Source organism: Catharus ustulatus, chromosome 4 (genome assembly GCF_009819885.2).
Source record: "Catharus ustulatus isolate bCatUst1 chromosome 4, bCatUst1.pri.v2, whole genome shotgun sequence".
Lineage (NCBI taxonomy): Eukaryota > Metazoa > Chordata > Aves > Passeriformes > Turdidae > Catharus > Catharus ustulatus.
This window is the reverse complement of record NC_046224.1, coordinates 35,915,917-35,935,859: the sequence shown is the minus strand read 5'-3', so window position 1 is coordinate 35,935,859 and position 19,943 is coordinate 35,915,917. Positions and strand designations below refer to the sequence as shown.

The 19,943-nt window shown below is 37.4% G+C and overlaps 1 protein-coding gene across 8 annotated transcripts in view; it reads left to right on the top strand.

The window, feature by feature from the left end:
* The window catches only part of CADPS2 (calcium dependent secretion activator 2), a 292,254-nt gene that overhangs the window by 88,858 nt on the left and 183,453 nt on the right, over positions 1 to 19,943 (top strand). For all 8 annotated transcript variants that reach the window (XM_033057248.2, XM_033057245.2, XM_033057247.2 and 5 more), the window contains exon 3: positions 8,007 to 8,339. In XM_033057248.2, the coding sequence (XP_032913139.1) occupies positions 8,007 to 8,339 (333 nt within the window). The remainder of the gene's footprint in view (positions 1 to 8,006; positions 8,340 to 19,943) is intronic.

The following is a 19,943-nucleotide window of genomic DNA, read 5'->3' as shown; positions in this document are numbered from 1 at the left end:
TGTTCAGCAGCCAAGAGGTATTGGAAGTAGCTATTAAAATGCATTGATAACTGTTAATGTCTTCTTTGATAAAAATGCTATTTCAGTAGCCAATGCAGTAATTTTATTCAAGGAGCATAAAAATAATTAATATTCCTCTTGGATGTGTGATGCTACTATATTAAATATTTATTTTTGACCCAAAATGATCTTGTTCTTGTAATGTGCTTAGCTGAACTAATCTAAACATCAACTTAATAATTTTGGTGGTTTTTTTCATTCTTTCTTTCAAGACTATTATAAGTGCAGTGAGAACATAATATCAGAAGCAGTTTTTTCCTGCAGCTCCAAGGTATAGCAGTAGACAGCAGTTATCATGATATATGTTAATTACTACTAGGAATAAGCTTTTATTCCTAAAATGCATAGTTGTGGAAGCTGTTCTCCAAACTGTCAGAAGTTTTTGCACCTTCATCAAACAAGGCCCAGCTCTTGGTGTGCTTCATTGTGTGGTTTCAGTCTAGAGCAGAACTACTGAGGGGTGTGAGAGCTGGTCCCAGAGAACATTGCTCACATTAATGACTGAAAGTGGAATACTTTTTGTTCCTGTGGAACAGGAAGGACTTTGGGTTGGTGAGATCTCTTGACAGTGGCAAGCGTTATTAACGAGTTGTGGTATGAGAGGCTTTGAAGAGCTACTGCAGTATCTGCATAGGGGCTATTTATTATTTCATATGCTTTGTTTTGCCTCAAGTAATGCTTCTAGCACAGCATGATGATGCATGTTGCATTCAATTTTTTAAATAAGAAACTTATTTCAATTCCTTTTAGTTTGCAGGAAGAGTATTATTGTCTTTTGCAGAAATTTTAGAGCTCTATTTAGCCGTGAAAATTGCTATCTTTTAAAAAATATATATATTCTGTATGTCATAAATGCACAGCAGGAACCTGAGTACAGAACACATCAGAAAAATATATCAGAAACCTGAAAAGCTTTCATAGAGTTGAATATTCCTTGGACTTCCATCAAAGTCCTTTTTGCCCTTGTTCAGTCTTTATCAAAGAGGTACTTCTGTTCCTTTTTACTTTTTAATTGACAATTTTTGATATTACATAGTTGCCATTAATCTTAATATAGTACCAGCTTTGCTTCTGGTAAGCTTAAAGTAGAAGAAAATTCCTTTAAAACAGGAACACGTCCTTAAGAGCAAAATGTTTCTCTCTGTAGCTGTGTAACTGTGTCTGGGTGATAGGGTACTTCTGAAAAAAATCTCCAAAGAGAAATATCTTTAGCTATCTGTTACATGACAGTCTTTTTTCTGTTCTAACATTAGCATGTTTTAAGGATACCCCTAGCATCAGTTGCAGTACACTGTCCTGAATAAACACACTGGAGATCTAGGCAGTTAACTCAGTCTTTGTGCTGCTGTAGGAGAGCGATATTTGGCCCTCGTGCAGCAGTATATTTACAATTGTCTCAGCCTCTGGTGGAGTCTTTGGAAGAATGTCACCATTAAAGGATGCGTTTGGATTGGTGGTATTAGCCCAATGGCCACACTGTCTTTCTTGCAGCTCCTTAGCAAGCTTCAGGAGGCCCACAGAGACCTGCATAGTCCTAATTAGAAGGACATAATGTACAGTAATTTCACAATTATAAGCCGCACCATTTTGACTAAAATTTTGGTCCAAACCCAAAGTGCAGCTTATAATCAGGTGCAGCTTATATACGGACAAAGAATTAAAACTTGCTGTTTTAGTTTGGAGGACAGGTGTCTGCTGAGAAAGGCAGGAGCTTCTCTTTGAAATGGAGAATGTAAACCCCCTCCCTCCAAATTTTATTATAATTTTGAAATCAAGGGGCTTTCAGGCAAAAATATGAGAGTTAGCAATAACATCTCTTTTCTAGGGAAATTAAAATAGAAATACAGGACTACAAAGAAACAAACTCCAAACCCTGACAAAGTCAGAGTACAACCTGACACCCCGTCAGGCAGGGTGTTGGTAGCAGTCCCATTAAATGGTGGCTGCATCCTCCTGCAGTGACAGATGTGATTCAGTTGGAGCAGTGCTCCTGTACAAGGTGCAGTTTCCCTCTAAAGGTCCAGTGGTGATGTGGAGAAATCCGGTTTTCCTCTGGAGACCAGTGGAGAAAGGGGCTCCCTTAGTGTCCCAAAACCTCTGTTTTTATCTTGGTAAGAAATGTTGGGCTCTTCCCCCTGGCTGGAGCAACTTCCAATGGGATGCAGTAATTTTATCAGTCACACAGTGGGACTCAATGGGCCATTAGCAGAAAATGACTCCCTGCAGGAAGGATGAGTTGTGAAAGGATAAAGAACAATGCCCCGCCTGGTTCAATGGATGGCCCATTAGCAGAATATCTGCCATTGAGATAAGGATCACTGCCCCCACCCTCAACAGATGGTGATAGAATAGATACCTTTTATCACACTCTGTATTGTAATGTGCGGCTTATAATCAGGTGCGGCTTATGTATGGACAAAGAATGAAAAGTTGCTGGGACCCAGAAGTGCAGCTTATACTCAGTGCGGCTTATAATCGTGAAATTACTCTTTCACAGGTGAAGTAATGTGCAGCATCAGTTGGAGCAGTTGATGCAATCACTTGTGAATATTCAAGTGTGGGTAATGAAGCATTTCCTATGGTCTGCATCAATGCAGAGATGCCTGTTACAGCTTTGGTTGTAGTCTGGAAGAAAGGATTGTTTTATGATGCGTTCAGAATGGCATACATGTAATCATAGTAATAGAAGGAGGAAGAACACCTGGGTGACCTGGTATGTAGAGGCCCTCTGTGATATTTATTTCACCTTGTCATGAATGGGTGATTTAGATTTCTTTAAAAAACCTTGAGTAAGATATTAACAAAAGCATTTATGATATGGTGTGTGAAAATGTGATTTAACAAGGTTCAATATCAATGTTCACTCTGCTACTCTGCGGCACAGTTGTTTGAACAGTGATTTAAAACTACAAAGGCATAAGTAAAGCTACCAAGGCATAAGTCCAAAGTATCATACTAAAAGGTTACACACAATGTCAGTCACTTACCAAAGATTTATCATTGTAAAGGGTCTCAGCCTTGAGAGGCTCAGGGGAAGATCACTGGCATACAGCCATGCTGTTAAGCTGGGAGAGCTCCAACAAAACTCACTTCATCTCTCATATATATGGAACACAGTGGTTGGCTTTCAGTGAAACAGCATGCAGTGGAAGAGGTATGCATGAGCTTTTTATACCCACAGCCTTCTTTGTTCCTTGATAAACGGGTCTTGCAAAAGCCACCCACTATTCACATGTGCATCGCCTGATGAGTGTTCCCAGGTTGCATGCACCGGTGCTCACTTGGGTCACTCTGCTCCTTTGTGGGCTTTCAGAGAACACATGGGAACTAGAGGAGTTTGTGGCCAAGCTATAGCCCAGACCATGACCTCTGTTGGAGCCTGTACCAAGCTACTGCTGGTTTGGCCATGTGGCTGAGTGCACTTGTCACACACCTATTGCTGTGCTGGAACGTGCATGGAACCCAAGGGTTTGCATCCAGCATGCCAGAATTTAACAGAAGTGAAAAAAGCTGTTAGGCGGCTTGAAATTCATGTTGTAAGAAAGGTAATAAGCTGATTCAGATGGTGTCTAGTATGTCTAGAGGTTTGCTGTCCCAGAGACCTAGAGTGCATTTTGAGCTGCCACCATATTTTCCATGAAAGATGATGCATTGCGTCCTGACTGTTAGGACATAGGACATGTCTGAAGTGTAAATGTGATCTCCTCAAAGCTACAGGAACAGAAGTGACCATCAAAAATGAAGAAAAATCTCTAGTGGCTCTTGTGGCAAATGGCAAGTGAAGCTCCAAGTGCTGCATTGCTTAAAGAGGAGGAGAGTGTTGATGCTTTTGCACTACCAGAAGGTGTGCAGAGGCCAGATAAGCAGGAGGTTTTCAGAGGTTGAGAAATCATTCTTGTGGTCCACCTGCCACTGAATTTGCTTGAATTTTCTTTTTCCTAAGCTTTACAGTAGAGAATAAGATAATCATGTTTGTGTTGCCTAATTGTATAATTAGTTGAATTTGGTATGATGTCCAATAAATATAAAAGTTATTTTAGGGGTATGTTCTGGAAGTGAGAATCAGTTATTTTCATAATATTTCGAACATTTTCTTAAGTTGTAGGCACTGCGAAATAATGATTTTTCATCTTTAAACAAAAATATATTTTTAATGTAATTATCTACTGCTAAAGAATATTTTGAATTAAGCTTTTTTACTTGCATTTGGAGTAGATTAAATTGTGTATGTGTAATGATTGGAAAAAAGTGAATTTAAACAGCGCTTCAGTAGATTACAATTGCTACTGTTTTTTATTTTAAAACATGTTATCTCACCTTTGAATGAGTTTAACTTTATTCATCAGAAACTGAAGGTGTGATTCAATCCAAAATGTATTTAGGAGGACTCTAAATAGCATAAATTGAAGAGGTTCCTCAAAGGGGATATGTATGTCCAGTCAAAACCTGTATTTGAACTATCTGTTTTGTCCAGAATGCATTTTATTTGTTAATAGATAATTTCTTTTTAGGGTTTGATAATTTGTTAGCAGTGAGTAACATGGACAGTTGATGTTGCTTTGTGGATTCAATAAACTAGTAATGATACTAGAAGTTAAATGCTGAGTGACAACAGTGTCAATCCAGGATGTCTTTGAGGAAGCCTGGAAAATGTTGGTAGTAACAGGAAATGCTTCATTAAAAGCTTTGAGTCTTGTCAAATTATTTCTCAGTAATATGTGGATTTCCAAAAGATCGTGGCTGATCTGCCAAATCTAGTTCCATGCAGAATTAGATTTCTTTGTGCCCACAATAACTTTTTCTGATATTTTATATTTTACACTCAAACCTCTTTATATTTTTCCTCTCCAGTTCCCCCCAGTGTTGAGAGACTTGAGATAACATTTTAACGTTGTAAGTTTTTGAATTATTATTTAATTAGAACTAAGTCTAGTGATCATTTGAAATACAGGAATGAAGGCAGTAAGTATCACAGATTTAGTGAATGTACTTAATTAGTATTTTGTTGTAAAGATAAATATAAATAAAAATATTTTTCCTCATGGGGATGATTTTGCTGCTCATATAATCTTTGAAAGCTCTGAAACCAAGCAGATGAATCTCAAGTCTAACTGAAGCAAAGAATTTTACATTCACTATGGAATGTACCATATGTCTTTCAGGAACAGGATTAACTAGACACTTAAAACTTTTTAATGCACATTAGTGTTTTAAATTTGTGACACATTTGATGCATTTCTAATAGAGCTTCTATTCTCTTATGGTTTTCTGTTGCAAACAAAGTCTTGCATATGAAATAGTTTTGTTAAAATGTTAATAATCCTTTTTAATTATCTTAAATGCAAGTAGTTAATTTTAAAGATGATGTTACTTTTTTTCCCCTCAAGAAATAAAAGGGTAAATTTACACTCAAATAGTAGTACATTGAGAGCTTTAAGTCCAGTGGATTCCTTTGCAGAACAAGCCATGTTTTTCATGCACTGTTATTCACATCTTGGTTTTATATCTTGAGTAATTTCCTTCTGTATCCACTGTATCTTTAAGAATAATTACCTTGAAATAAGTTTTGAAAATTTAATAAAAATACAATTTGTGACCCAGAACACATCAGAAGGGAGCATTATAGAGACAAGGGCACATGCAGATTGTATTTTCTTTTTCCACATACCTGTTACTTTGTCCAACATGAACATGCTATTACTTTGTGAATATTACATGCACCAAGTGTTACAATAGGGCTTTCCTTTAATGGTTAAGTACTTTAAAACAATGGAATGGGTCCTTCCTGGAAAGAAGTGTCTTGGAAAATCGACTTCAGAATCACAAATAAATTTTAAGTTAGTATGGCTCATAAATCAAGGAAAGCACTAGCAGTTTTACAGCCCTTTCATTCAGGATTAATAATTTGGAATAATAAGACTGAAATAAGTAAAGAAAGGGGAATGATACGCTGATGTTCTTACAGTGTCTATTTTGCAGGTTTGGAGTTGGTTAGTTTTTTCTTTTTTTTTTTTTTTTTTTTTTTTTTACAAGACTGATCCAGTTATATTAGCAATGCATCAGTTGTGTAATCTTGCATGAATATGAAATTTTGGGTGGGAAGTGTCTATAAATATTCTTGATTTCTCACTGTCTTCTGCATCTGCTTTCTCTCAATGGCTATGTAGGCTAATGTGATGGAAAATATTCTTTATGAACAGTACACAGTAGCTGAAATAATTTTGAAGTCATCTTTTTTACTAGTGAAACTGTTAGAGGAATGTATAATTTGTATTTGCAGATGTTAAAAAAAAGAAAAGCCTTAATATCCTTGTGCCTGTTTGTGTTGATAAGTTTTGCTACTGAATGGAATTTCTGACTATTAGTTCTTTTGAAATGAGATTCAATATTTGTGTAGCCTTTTGAGGCCGTTAATTGACAGTAACTATATCAGGTCCCATTATGGGTAAAAATTTAATCTTAGATACTTATGTTTACAAAAAAGGAAATGTATCATGGTACAGCTAGAGCATAACTTGATTAGCATTTATTGGTGATGGGTTTTTTTTAAATAATCTTTTTGGGCAAATACTTTCAGGTTTTATCTGCAGCCTTTCTCTACAATATCAACTAGGATATCTGTTGAAAAATACATCTTATAAGTAACCACATTTTAAAATACAAGAGAATGTGCATTGACAAGCACTAAAAATTTTAGAATTAATTTTTCTTGATCTGCTTTCATCTTTGTTCTCCTCTGCTCAGCTTTTCAGCTCACCTCCAACTCCACTTTTGAAGAGTGGAGCACAGTAGGATTTTAGGTTGGTTCTTACGTGCACCATCTTCTAACGGGAGATAGTACCTGGAATCAGGGCTCTAATGTGCTATCATCTCCATTCACTAAATCATGTATGATTTCATAGCTCTTGGTGACTATAATGATTATCTGAAAATGCATGCTTAATTCCCGGTTCATACATGTGACTGAAGAGAGCAAACAGTCAGAAAGCTGATGGTTCTGTTTCAACTTTGTGGTTTCTCATCTGTTCCTTGCATTTCAGCTGTGCTTGGGATGTTGGTGTGGCACCCAAGCAGCCCCCAGCAGCTGAACCATTCAGGGTGGAAGGCCTTGATTCATCTCTTTCTGCTGCAGAAACCAGGTGGTTCTCCCTGAGCTGTTCTTTCAGTGGCATGATGTAGTTTAATCCCTACCACATCCATTGTTTACACAGCTGATTGTGCTGCACCATCAGTTTTTTGTTGGTTGCATCTTGTAGAAAAACAGTTTCATGAGACTTGGTACCATAAATGAGTATGTGCAGGCCACACAGTGTCTGGAAAGATCAACCTTGCCAAGACCCTTCTAAAAGAAGAGATGGAAACAACCATTCTTGGACATTGGAAAGTTTTTACAGAATGCTGGAGCTGATTTAATTGGTTTGTTGTTGTAATTTGCCTTAGCATATGAGTAGTTGGGAGGGGCTTTTTGCTGATTTTACACAGAGAATCCCATATTGTGTCTCCAGTATTGTATCTACAGTAATAGAAAGAGCTCTGTGTCTTCGAGTCTATCTTCACAATTGTTAATATTGATTGTGGTGTTTCTTTAGTTTTTGGGTTTTTTACTTTCTGCATTTTTTCCTCTTGGATATCTGTCTCATTATGGGTAAATTTTAAATTAGCTGCTGTTAATTCAAAGTTCATCTAGTCCAGCTGTTGTGAATTTATGAATAAATACTTCTAAAACTGCTTAGTTTGATTACTTGCTCAGTATGGAGACTTGGTTTCAACATGGTCACTTGTTTCCTTATGAAAAACATAACAAACTTGGCCTGTATAACTTTCATATAAAACTGACTTGTGTAGAAGCAAAATACTAGATTGTGTTCCTTTATACAGGGATTGTATTTGTGTCCATGCCTAACTGTTTCTGTTTCTTTTTTTCCCCTCTTCTTTTACTTTAAAAGGTATTTCTCAAGAGTGACCGGGTTGCAAGAATGGTCCACAGTGGAGGATGTTCTGCAAGTGACTTTAGAGATGTTTTTAAGAAAAACATAGAAAAGAGAGTCCGAAGTTTGCCGGAAATTGATGGATTAAGCAAAGAGACTGTGCTGAGTTCTTGGCTAGCCAAATATGATGCCATATACAGGGGAGAAGAGGACTTTTGCAAACAGCCAAATAGAATGGCCTTAAGTGCTGTATCAGAGCTGATTCTGAGCAAGGAACAGCTTTATGAAATGTTTCAGCAGATTCTAGGGATCAAAAAGTTGGAACACCAGTTGATTTACAATGCCTGCCAAGTAAGTATTGGTGTAATTCGGTTTTGTTTTGTCCACAACATCTCCCCTCTGCCAGCTTCCGCCCTGTGTGTAGAATCCTTCAGTTTTAGGTACATCTCTGCAGTCCAAGGAGATGAGGCTGCTCAGCCAGGAATCTTTGCATGATGTGATTGCTGCTGAGCACTTGGAGAAAGGGTAAGCAGAGTGTATGGTGCTTATGCTACAGGGGTCTCTTTAACAGTGTCACAGCTCACACGATTGGAATGATTCTGAGGAATGTGACATGGTCTGTACATCTGCATACCCTCTGATAAATTGCATATGCATGCACCTATATTTCTGAGTCTGTGTGGTAATCTTAAAAAAAAATCGGCTGTCTATAAATAGATACTCAGGTGATTCAGGCTCCTGTTGGACATTCTGTGTCTAAGAAAGTTTGTGTGTTAGAACTAAATGTGCTTCAATTCAAGCATCCTCTACAAAGCTAATTTTCACATTTCTGCATTGTTATTTTGTTGGATGAATGATTTTTCCTGTAAATTACTGAGGACAAGACAGTCCATTCAACAATCATATTTAGATTTATGTGTACAATCTCTCACTAATCAGTAATATAGTCGATATGTAAAGATATTTTATTAACCATTGTTCATAGTGATGGAAGTGTAAATTAACAGTTACTTAAGGAGGAAAAACCTGAAGAAAAATAAGGTATTTTTGCAAGTCTCACAACCAAGCAGCATAGATGAAGCATTTAAACTGAGATCAGACAGCTTCTTAAGGTGTCTATAAAATACTCAACCAGCTTACAGCTAAAATATTTTTCATATATTATGCTGAAGGCTGGTTTGTAGTTATAGGCCATCTTAATATAGCGACAAATTATGTGTGTTAGTGTAGCATGAAATCATGTAACTGTTACATGATTGAAACGTGCAGTGTGTAACTTCTACCTCCAATTGTCAGCAGTGTTTTGAATTAAAAGAAAGAGAAGGTGTTCCTTCTTTTTTTTCCTGTTTGTCTCCTCTGTTTTCCTTTTTCCTCTAAATTCACATTCATTCTGTTCATTCACATTCTGTAAATCACTGAGCCTCTGGGACATGTGGCTTGGTGATAAGGATAATACTTCTGCTTAATTTTGGGAGCGTTTTATATACAATAGAACGTAGAGTCATGGGAGGCAGTTTGGATAAGTCCTCAGGAGGTCATTCAGTCCAGCTTCCTGCTCAAAAGCTGTGAGGAGCTGTGAGACTAGGTTACTGAGAGCTTTACCAGGCAGGTCTTAAAACTTCTAAGAATGGACACAGACTCTGCAAATCTTCTGGGCAACCTGTTCCATTACCTGAATACATGAAAAAAACACGATTTTTTGCCAAGTAGATAACGTGTTACTTATAGTAGAAACTCAACATGGATTCCTCTCACCTCTGGTGTCTGGTGGTTGCTAAGTCTTGCTTTGTACATTGCTGTGGGTGGTCAAAATCTACTGTGAGTCTGCATTGGGCTAGAGGAACACAAAAAAATGTGACCTGTAGAATTCTGAACAATTAAACAAAAAAATTGTTCCCTTAGTCTAGAAGTGGTTTTGATTATACATCCACTGTATCTATTACTGTATCCACTGTATCTACATACTTGGAGGTCTCTTTATTTTGGTTGGTGTGTGTATAAAATTTGATGGACCAAAACTGTTTGGCAAATATCAAGAATTTTCTGTCTTAAATTCTTGGTCCATAACCCATAGACAGACTGAAATGTCCCAGTGGCTAATTTTTGTCTTCTAACTTGGTGGAATTGTGAGCATGGAATGGTTTTTACTTGCAAATGAAAGAGAAAATAACCTTGTTATGGGTAAAAAAAGTGAGAAAGATGACCACCCTGCTGAGTGCAAAGATGACTCAATGGGCTTAAGAGAAGGCACTTCTCTTGCTCTTCCTGATTTTGAGCACTGAAGATTATAAAATCTCCTGTGCTCCTACTCTGAAGTACACATTGTTTACCTCAGATTCATGTAAATATTGAAGGATGGGAGGTAATGAAAGTGTACTTCTTCAGAAGCAGATTCATGAGTACCCCTATGTACTTCAAGCTGGAAAGAATGGAGAGGCTATACCCTATACCCTTGTTTGGGGTTCTGGCTTTCTGCAGATTTTCCCTTTCTGAGGCAAGGATGAGGTTACTTTGCTAAAGCAAAAACTTTCATTATGTACTCCAACAGAGCTGCTACCAACAACAATTTTCATGTCCTGTTCCTGCAGTCCATTCAAGCACATAATAGACCAAAGTTATGAGAAGAAGTCTGTTGCAGAGAAAAAGACAACAATCATACCTAACCTTGCCAAGAAGTGCAGTGTAGACAGCAACTACTCTCTGATAATGTAATACCTTTTCTCCTTTGGTAAAATCCCTTATTTCTCATTAGAGTTTTAATAATATTTTAGTTTAGGCTGTATCTTACTCCTTTCTATTGACAGTGTATTTGTAGAAGATGAGATGAAGTTAGACTCATTTCAGTCAGCACCAGCAGTTTTCATTCTGCCCTAGAAGCCTCTATCTGTCTTTGTATGGAAATGCTCACTTTCATTTCCCTTTGCTGCTGCTGTTTAGAATACTAGAGACATGAAGATAATGATAATCAATAGTGTCTGGGAGCACTGAGATAAGTCCAAGTCCAAATAGATGTTAAAATTGTATTTTTGATAGAGGTTTTGATTAGTTTGGCTTCTAGCCTCTGCTTCTAGCAGAGAATCAGATATATAAAATTCTGTATATTTTCCAGCTCTGAGAAACAGCTGCCCTTAAAAGCAAATCTGTACAATTGTAATTTGTGCAGAAAACTCTTTTTCCTTTCCCCCATTTTTCATACCTTCCAGTCCTTTGAAAATAGGAAACAGAAAAATGCCTTACAAAGTTGATGATAAGAGTAAATTATCCTGCACCTATAGGGCTGCTAAGCAGACAAGGTTGCTCTGTATAACCATAAGAGGTATTGTTTGCCAGCCTCCTCCTTGTGACTTCCTCAGCATTTAGAAGCTTTTTATTTGATTTCAACAGCTTCTGTCCCCCAGCCTGGTCTAAATGGAACACTCCCTTCATCTCTTAAACCATTGGTATCTTGATGTCCCAGCCCAGCAGACAGTTCTGCTGGGTTGTGAGTTCCTGCAGGTCCACACTGCTTGCCATTCTCCATTCTTCATGTGATAGCAGGGAGAACCAGCATTCATTCAACCAGCAGAAAAACAAATCATAAATAAAGTGAATAATAATAGATCAAGTCTCTGACTTTGTCAAATAGAGCTCACATGGCTATGAGAATTTTATGCATTTTTCTTGGAAGAATAACTTTTTTCCACAATCTTTTAATACACACTAAATGCATTAGCTTGTACTTAGGCAGTGAACATTAACAAGATATTCACATTGGGATGTTGAAGACTTCTATGATCTTGTTTTCAACTTTTTTAGAGAAAAGCCAGCAACTGCTATCAACCACCCCATCTCTTTTTGATTAAAAGGTTCAATGTTGTAAATGTTAAAACTTTCACCTGATTTTTGTTTACATTGCGTTGCCTCAAACTGTGTTATATGATAAAGAAATTATTGCAGTTAGCTGGGACTTAGTGAGCTCCTTGACTTGCATTTGAGATGCTTGAAACTGTTGAAACTGTTTCAATTTCTTTGATTTACAGAGATCAAACATGGTACTTTTTTCCTTTTTTTTTTTTTTTTAATTATTCACTGATGTAGAAGATAACTTTTCAGTAAGTTAAACTGGAAGTCAAACTCAAATTGATTTGTGGTATACACTATTATTACACCACTTCATCAGTACCAGATTTTCTTTGTCAGCTAAATTGTAATTCCACACAGAAGTTTATTTTATTTTATTTTTAAAGTACTAAAGCCTAAAGAGGCTGCCTGGAACAGAGGCCAGTCAGTGTTAAAGGAATAAAACTGGTATTTTATTAAAAGGCCTTCAAAGAATACACCTGAGGCAGTACAAGAGCCTGACCAGGGCTACACCCAAGATGGACCCAAGATGAATGCAAGATGGACAACCGGTCATGAGTTTTCACACTTTTATAAGTTTTGGTCCATTTACATATTGGGATTAATTGTCCAATTACAACTCCAGTTTATGAAGCCAGATTGCTCTCCTCAATTCACTGTTTACACTTTTTGGGCCTGAAGTTGCAACGGTGTCCTTGGTTGTCGGGCTGGAACAGGATTGTTTTGTCTGACAAACTGTGAGGAGAACTTGCTATCACTTTATATGGAGTTCAGAGTCACACACCAATTCAGTACAGAATCTTAAAGATACAAAAGCTAAAACTTAAGGCATCAGTGCCTTTTATAGTGTTGCCTTTTTTGGCCTTCTTGGGTGCCCAGAGGATACTTTTCGTAATGATGCAAAATATCATTATGATACTTTGCAAATCGCATTCTGTTTTCCAACAAGCAATAAATAACTTTTAGTTTAATATAACAGTTTTTAGGAATTATTATTTGCTGAGTGTTTTAGTGTTGACAGTTCTGGGAATCAACCACAAACTATTCTTTTGGAAATAGCTTTAGATGGTACTTTGCTACAAGATATAATTATCTGCTTAAAATCCTTTTATTGTGTCTGATCCTTGATTATCTTTAGATTTTGCAAGATACAACTCCTTGTATGAGTGAATAATATTGAGAACAATGGATTATATTGTATCTTCCATAATAAATATTTTTATTTTTGATTCTAAGAGTAGATTCTGCCAATAACTTCTGACTGAAGTCTGCTTACGGTACTCAATACAATTGGAGTCTTTCACCCTGCACTTTTCTGAAGTACAGTTAATTATGCAGTTTTGGAAATAAGTCAGATTTAGGGCAATTTAATTTGCAGCAAGGCCTTCATTACTTTTGCATGGTTTTGGTTCTGATCCTTCCTTGGTAAAATGATGAGAAATAGTGCAATTATTTCACAGATCACAGAATTTCCCCTACTTCTGCATATTTTCTGTAGAAATTTTCATACCCTCTATAAGTTATGAGGACAAGTGTGAATTTATGAAGCACAAAGAATAATAATGCCTTTGTACAGAAGGTTTCAGTGTAGTGTTGATAATCTTCTTGAAGTGATTAAACAAGTACTAAGATTCCATTTAATTTTCAGACCGAAATTTAAACAGATCCATTATTATGGCAAAAGGAAAAAAAAACTTGGTTTGGGCTGTACATTCTAGAACACATAAGTGTGTAGATCTGCAGGTATATTAGTCACAAGAAAAGACATTGACTCTGTGAGATGCTCTAATGTGACCAGGGCTTCAGTTAAGCCAGCATATTTCTGATGGTCACCAATGACTGTCATTCCTTACTTCATGCACAATTATATCTTGCACAACAAAGTAACCTGTGAACAATATTGGCAAGATCCATTGCTGTATTATCAAGGTAACTTCAGGTGCTAGCTAAGACATCCACTGATGTCTTAAACATCCCACAGAGCTCAAAATGTCCTTTCACCTGGCCCAAAATATTCCTTTATGCAGGAGATTTGCTACTCTCAGGCCTTACCTGCTGAGAGTTGACTGCTTGGTAGCTGATGCACAGCCCTGCATGGGGCAGGGTTTATGCTCTCTAGATAAAAGACAGTTCTGCAGACACTGCAGTGGATGAGACAGGGCAGCCCTGAGGGTGGAAGCTGTCAGGCCTCCCAGTGGGCAGAAAGGACTGCAGTGGTATGGGAGCTGTCTGGGGAGAAGAAAAGCAGTGTTTTTGTGGGACTGTGGGAGGCTGTAGAATTACAGTTAGTATTCAAGTACTGACTGGATTTTTATATGATAAATGTGAGTCTAGAAAGTTTCTGCACATTGTCATGGGATAATAGTGATGTCCTCACTTACAGAACAGGTCAGTCCTTTTAAATTGTCCTATGTGTCTATCAGCCTGAAAGGTGCTTTGTGCCTCTTGTAGCAGAAAAATTCAAATAACCACACTTCAGGCTCATTCATACATCTGCTTTTCATTTCTTGTACTGTAAATACCAGAATATGTCTTCCTCTATGCTCTCCTACCCCCACAAGAAAAAAAAAATTAAAAATTGCTTTCTTATTGATTTTACCTTCTTCAAGGGGAAGAAAGATCAGCCACTGTCTGTTTTTGAGCAGAATAATTCAAACCAAATATTTCAATGAAGAAATAAATTGTCATTTCCTACAGGATTTTGGATGTTACCTTTTATTCATGAGATGTCACTCTTGATTACATGCATATAGGATTTTAATACGAAGTTATTTCAGTAGTTATATTTTTAAATTCTTTTTCTGAGGTGTTTCATTGGTATTTTACCTCTATCCAGGGGTTTGAAAAGGTCTTGCTCAAGACAAAAAATTTCAATGCTTTAGGGAATAGTGCTGCAACCTTAACTATTCCTCCCAAGATTACATCTATAATCTTCTTGTGAGAAATTCAGAGTTAAAATGAATGCTGTTTGTAAGGCCAGTTTGGATTTTCAGCTTAATAACATGGGTTCTGATGAAAAAGGAAGTCTTGTAACCCCAGGTGCTTCAGTTCTGTTAGCATGCAGTGATGGTATTTAAATAGGCTGGAGGGAGAATGCTTTAGCTCCTGTAAAAATGTTTTTTCTATAATGGCAGAGTTTATTTTGGAAAAAAAGTCTCTGATCGGCCCAAAGGTTGTTGATTTGTTCTCATTTATTCTAATGATAGAAAAGTGATGGAAAGAATATTAAAACATCCTCAGAAAAGCCAGTTACCTTTTAACCATTCTTAAGTATCTGACTTGCTTAAGTATCTGAACAATGTTTAGAAGCCATGCAAGCTACATAATGAAATACTTTGAATTATTTTTGTTTCTAGCTAAGGCAATACTGAGAAAATACCAGGGAGAAATTATGTGTTGGCAGCATTAATACATTTTCAGTACTTGAAGTATTGCAGTATCCTTCTTATTCAGCTGTTGGATGAAGAAAATTGGCTTTGACATACACATTTAAAAGAAAAACAAGTGGATCTTCTGAAGACCATGAAACTATTCAAAGCTTTATCTATCCAGTATAAGCATTAGGAAAAAAAACTCTGAAGGATAGCTTTTAATTTTTAGATGAAATTTACAAGTGGATGTTTCTGTCATAGAGCTCTTTATTCATATGTGGCTTCTTTTTTGCATCTGCATGAGGGAAATTGGACATTTAGGGTCTCTAGCAGACTGAGAGAGTATCAGCAGTCATGGACTAGTGGATTTCCTTGTGTTGTGTGAGTTGACATCCTCATAGGCCTGTTCTGTGCATCACTTCTCTTGTCATGAGAGACCTGACAATAAACTCCCCATCTTCCCTGCTCTGTCTTATGCCTTCTCTGAGGATGGGAATCACAGACACTGGGATTTTGGTTGCAGATCTTTCTTTGAAGCTGCTTTGTTTTCTAAGACTGTCTTTGGCATTCAGTGAGTGAAAGAACAGCAGTAGAATGGCTGTGGTAGCACAAAGTAATAAGGAAATTGTTTTGGGCTTTGTTAAAGGAGATCCTTTTAAGCTTTTAATTTTACCTTGCCTTTGTTTCTTCCCCTAAATACTCGTTTGGAGCTTTAATGAAGTAATTAATGGTGTTTTGACATTTGCTTGAGTTCTAGATCCAAGGGAGTTAAGCTTGCCTGAACACTCAAAGCCAAATATATCCGGCATTTAACTTACACTTATATTAAAATCACCAGTGCATTTGACTCATCGTGTTTTATATTACCAGATGAGAATAAAATTTATCTACTTTGCTATTAAGGAATAAAAATAAATCTTTTCTACCAAAGGCTGCTGTATTATTAATTTTTTTTTTTAATTTTAAAATCTTTTTTAAGGAGAGATTCTATTCTTCAGGTAGATGAATATAAAACAAATTATTTTTACAGCCACATTTCCAGACTGATGATTAAGTTTATTAATGTGTCTGACTGCTAGCTTATATGTGCATTTGAATGAATCCCTGTGAGCAAGCTGAAGAAGTTAATGACGCTGAGCATGAATTTGTCACCTGTTATTCTTATGGCATGTTAGTATTCTATATTTCCACTTTATCAATTTGAAGTAAAGAAGTTTTGCTTAGACAACCATTTGTTTCTCTGCACCATTTTTCATCCTGAGGTGTCTTCAGCAGCCGTTGTGAGGCTACACCTATGGAAAAGCCACAGGAAGTCAATAACCCTGTTCCTGTATCTTTCTCGCTCACTGGTAGTGGATTTTTGTTCTGAAGCTCAGCTGCTCTTTTCCCCCTTTTAGAAGTTTTTGAGGGAGAACCCTCTTAGCTCTTTCTTCTTCAGAGGAAGTTTCTTTGTAACTAGCTGCTAGGACAAGTCCTTAGGGGTTCCTGCATCACAGTCACTCCACAGGCAAAGATGCAGGTGAATGTGGAAATGAGCTGTATATATATATATGTGTATAATAGATACATATTTTGGCCGTAAGCTCAATATCAATAAGAACTTATTTATGTAGAGAGTGGCAGACCATTGAAAAGGCTGCTCAGGGAGATCCCATCTGGACACTTTAGGTTTTGCCCTGCCTTGGCAGGGAGGTTGGACTACATTATTTCCTGAGGTCCCCTCTAAACGTTCATATTCTGTGATTCTGTGATATTTTAAATAGAAATGTAATAGAAGCTCCATAAAACAGGATGGTCTGCCCTATGCAAGAGTAATTGTTTATGTTAAATGTTTGAGAAATCTACAGATCTCTTTGAATGAGCTATAATTCGTGTGTTTATTTTTTTGTCCTCTTGGAAGTTATTTTTGTACCTGTTCTAAAAATGAGAGACCTCTCAAGACACCTTTTTGACTGTCTCCTCTGCTGAAGGTGTCCTGATCTCTAGGATCTAATCTCTCAATCTTGAAGCTTTCAGGCTGTCTATCCCAGATACCTTCTCACCTTGAAAGTGGATTGATTTTCAACAGAAGAACCATCATGAAGGGACATGCTGCTTTTGAGTTCATTTATTCCCATACTTTGTATTAAAAGCCTCAAGGATAGTTGTTCAGATTGAGTCTGGTGTCTGAGCCGAAGCTGTCTGATTTGTGATTAGATGTTCATAATTTCAAACTTCTGGAAAGTTTACAAGGAAGTGCCTGTTTCTCTCCCTGGGTCTTCTGTAGGCAGGTGAATTATCTTCATTTTAATGCTATAGGCATTATATAAAAATTCTTAGGCCAACTAAAATAATCTTGGTCAGTAAAATGAGTGGAGATTAAAAGAATAAAGGTTACTCTCAGACTAAAAGTTTACAGCCTACTGGGAAAAAGTAAGAGAAGAGTAAAAATAGGAATCATCTGTACTTTTCCTTACAGGAATCTGTTTCTTGAGATAATGAATAAATAAATTGACTTCCAGACATTTTACCTATAAACAGGAAAATTCTGAAATAAAATTGAGGCTACATGTTTAGCAGAAATGTCAGCTGCTAGCTGATGTTGAGGGGAGGTGTATGGTAAGCACTCTGGGACTATGGCAGGAGAAATATCCCTTTGCAAACGACGGAAGGGAGGAGTCACTCCCAGTATCACCTCTGAATAAGCTATCTTCCTAACTGGTTATGTAGTGCCAAGGTTTTTTAATGTGGAAACACTTAAACTTCCTGTAAATGAGGGAAAATAGTACTGACCCATGCCTGAGAGAGCCTCCAAGGTATACACAGTTTCTGGAGAAGCTTTGTTTTATTCCTAGGTGCACTATAAACTCATGTTCCAGTCAATCTGGCACAGTCTTGTCACTGTATTGTGTCTTTTCTCAGGAGGGTGGAGACAGCAGAAACTTGCCTGAAACACCTGTGCCTCCTGTGGGAAACTTTTCTGGATGATATTCCATTTTTACCATACTGGAGCAACTGCTTTGCCTTAAAGATGGATAGCAGACAATCTGTAACTGGTGTTTTCACATGTGTTTGATGTTAGCAATTTCCATGTTTCCAGGAGAATAGAAGCTGGAAGAAGGGATCCCTGTCTCTCTGCAGTTGTTCTAGAAAACTTGTTCAGGACCCTGGCTGCAGAAGTGGATGAGTGAGTTCTGTTGTGGGCAGAGTACATGTTAGACACTTCAGGTCATGGGGGTGGGACCAGAAGAAAGACAAAGCAAAGTGTTATTTGTTGACTTCACCCTGTCCTGGACAAAGGCACCCATAGCCAAACCTTTGTACTTGCTTCGAGCCTGAATCTGATGGTACAAAGATTCCTGAGGCCCTTTTAGCCTTCCAGCTATTGCTCCGTAATGTGTGAGCACCAGTGACATGACCTTGACATCCAAGGTGACTGCAAGACTGACAACAAAGATGGCCCAGGGTGGCACATCCAATGTCACAAGAAAACAAAGATGTGATTGTGGACAGGATTGCTAACCTAACATCAAGGATTTTAAACTAGATTGTTAGGCTGAAGAGCCCTGAATTGTTGTCTTTTGGGCCTCACTCTGTAGATCAGAACCTTCATAGATAGCAAAATTCCCATAATGCAACACAAATCTGAAGTTTGCCTTCTTATACATTAACTTCTGGATTAAATCTATTCTTCAGTCCTTAATCAACTATTTGGGATTTTTTATTTTGTGGATGGGTATCTATACATCACACCACCACTGACTCCTAGAAATAGGTGGAAATACAGAATATTTTCCAGCTTATGCTATGGAATGGAACAGAAAGGGGGGGAAATGCGATTCCATTTCTGCTGTCTTCTGGCTTCTCCACATCATATTTACAGAAAGTTGTCAGCCTGAATTCTGTCTAGTTAAATCAACAATATTTAATTATTTGGGAAAAAATATTGACATGACATTCAAGGTGCTTTTGCTTACTTAATGCCATTCTCATTAACTTTTATTGCCTTAATTGTGTATACTCCCTTTGGTTTCAGCATCCCAAAGAAATTCTCACCAGTGATTAATAAGGCAGGAACACATTCTGCATGATATTTTTGGAGAGTGAGTAGGGTAAGCAGAAGGAGAGGGGTTTTCCTTATGAACCAATGATGACTTCAGGAAAATTGAAAACACTGTGAGCCACTTTAGGACATAAATATGCATATACCAGCAAGGTTTGCATGCTAATCTTTTAGTTGTCTTGGATATGGTAATCTCTGTGCAGGTGGTGGGAGAGGATGAGGGTGGAAGACTTTTTCTAAGGAGGATCAGGATATGAGTCATAACTAATTTAAGGCCCATCATGTCCTGCCTAGGGTGGGTGTGGGAGGGTATTCCCTAGGCAGAACCTGAAACTAAGTTGTATTTAAGGTGACAGCCAGTATCTATTTCAGCAGGGTCCGGGGGAAGGTGAGAGAGAGAATACACACGCCCATTTCTTTGATCATCTTACTCACAGACATTGCCAGTGCAGCTGGGACTTCCACAGTATTCATACAGATAACTGCTTAAGCACTTTAAATAACTCTGGAGGCTTTTCCATCTCTCCATTGATTACCTAGGGACCCTACATTTCTGACTCAAAAGATACTTTATTTAGATGGTTCAATAGGCTCTCTAAATAGCTCTGAAGCTTTTTGCCCTGCTTAGCTGTAGGAAGAACACCCATACAAGTAAGACAAAGACTTGAGCGACAAAAAATAAGTAAAAGTTAAGCTTTTTTG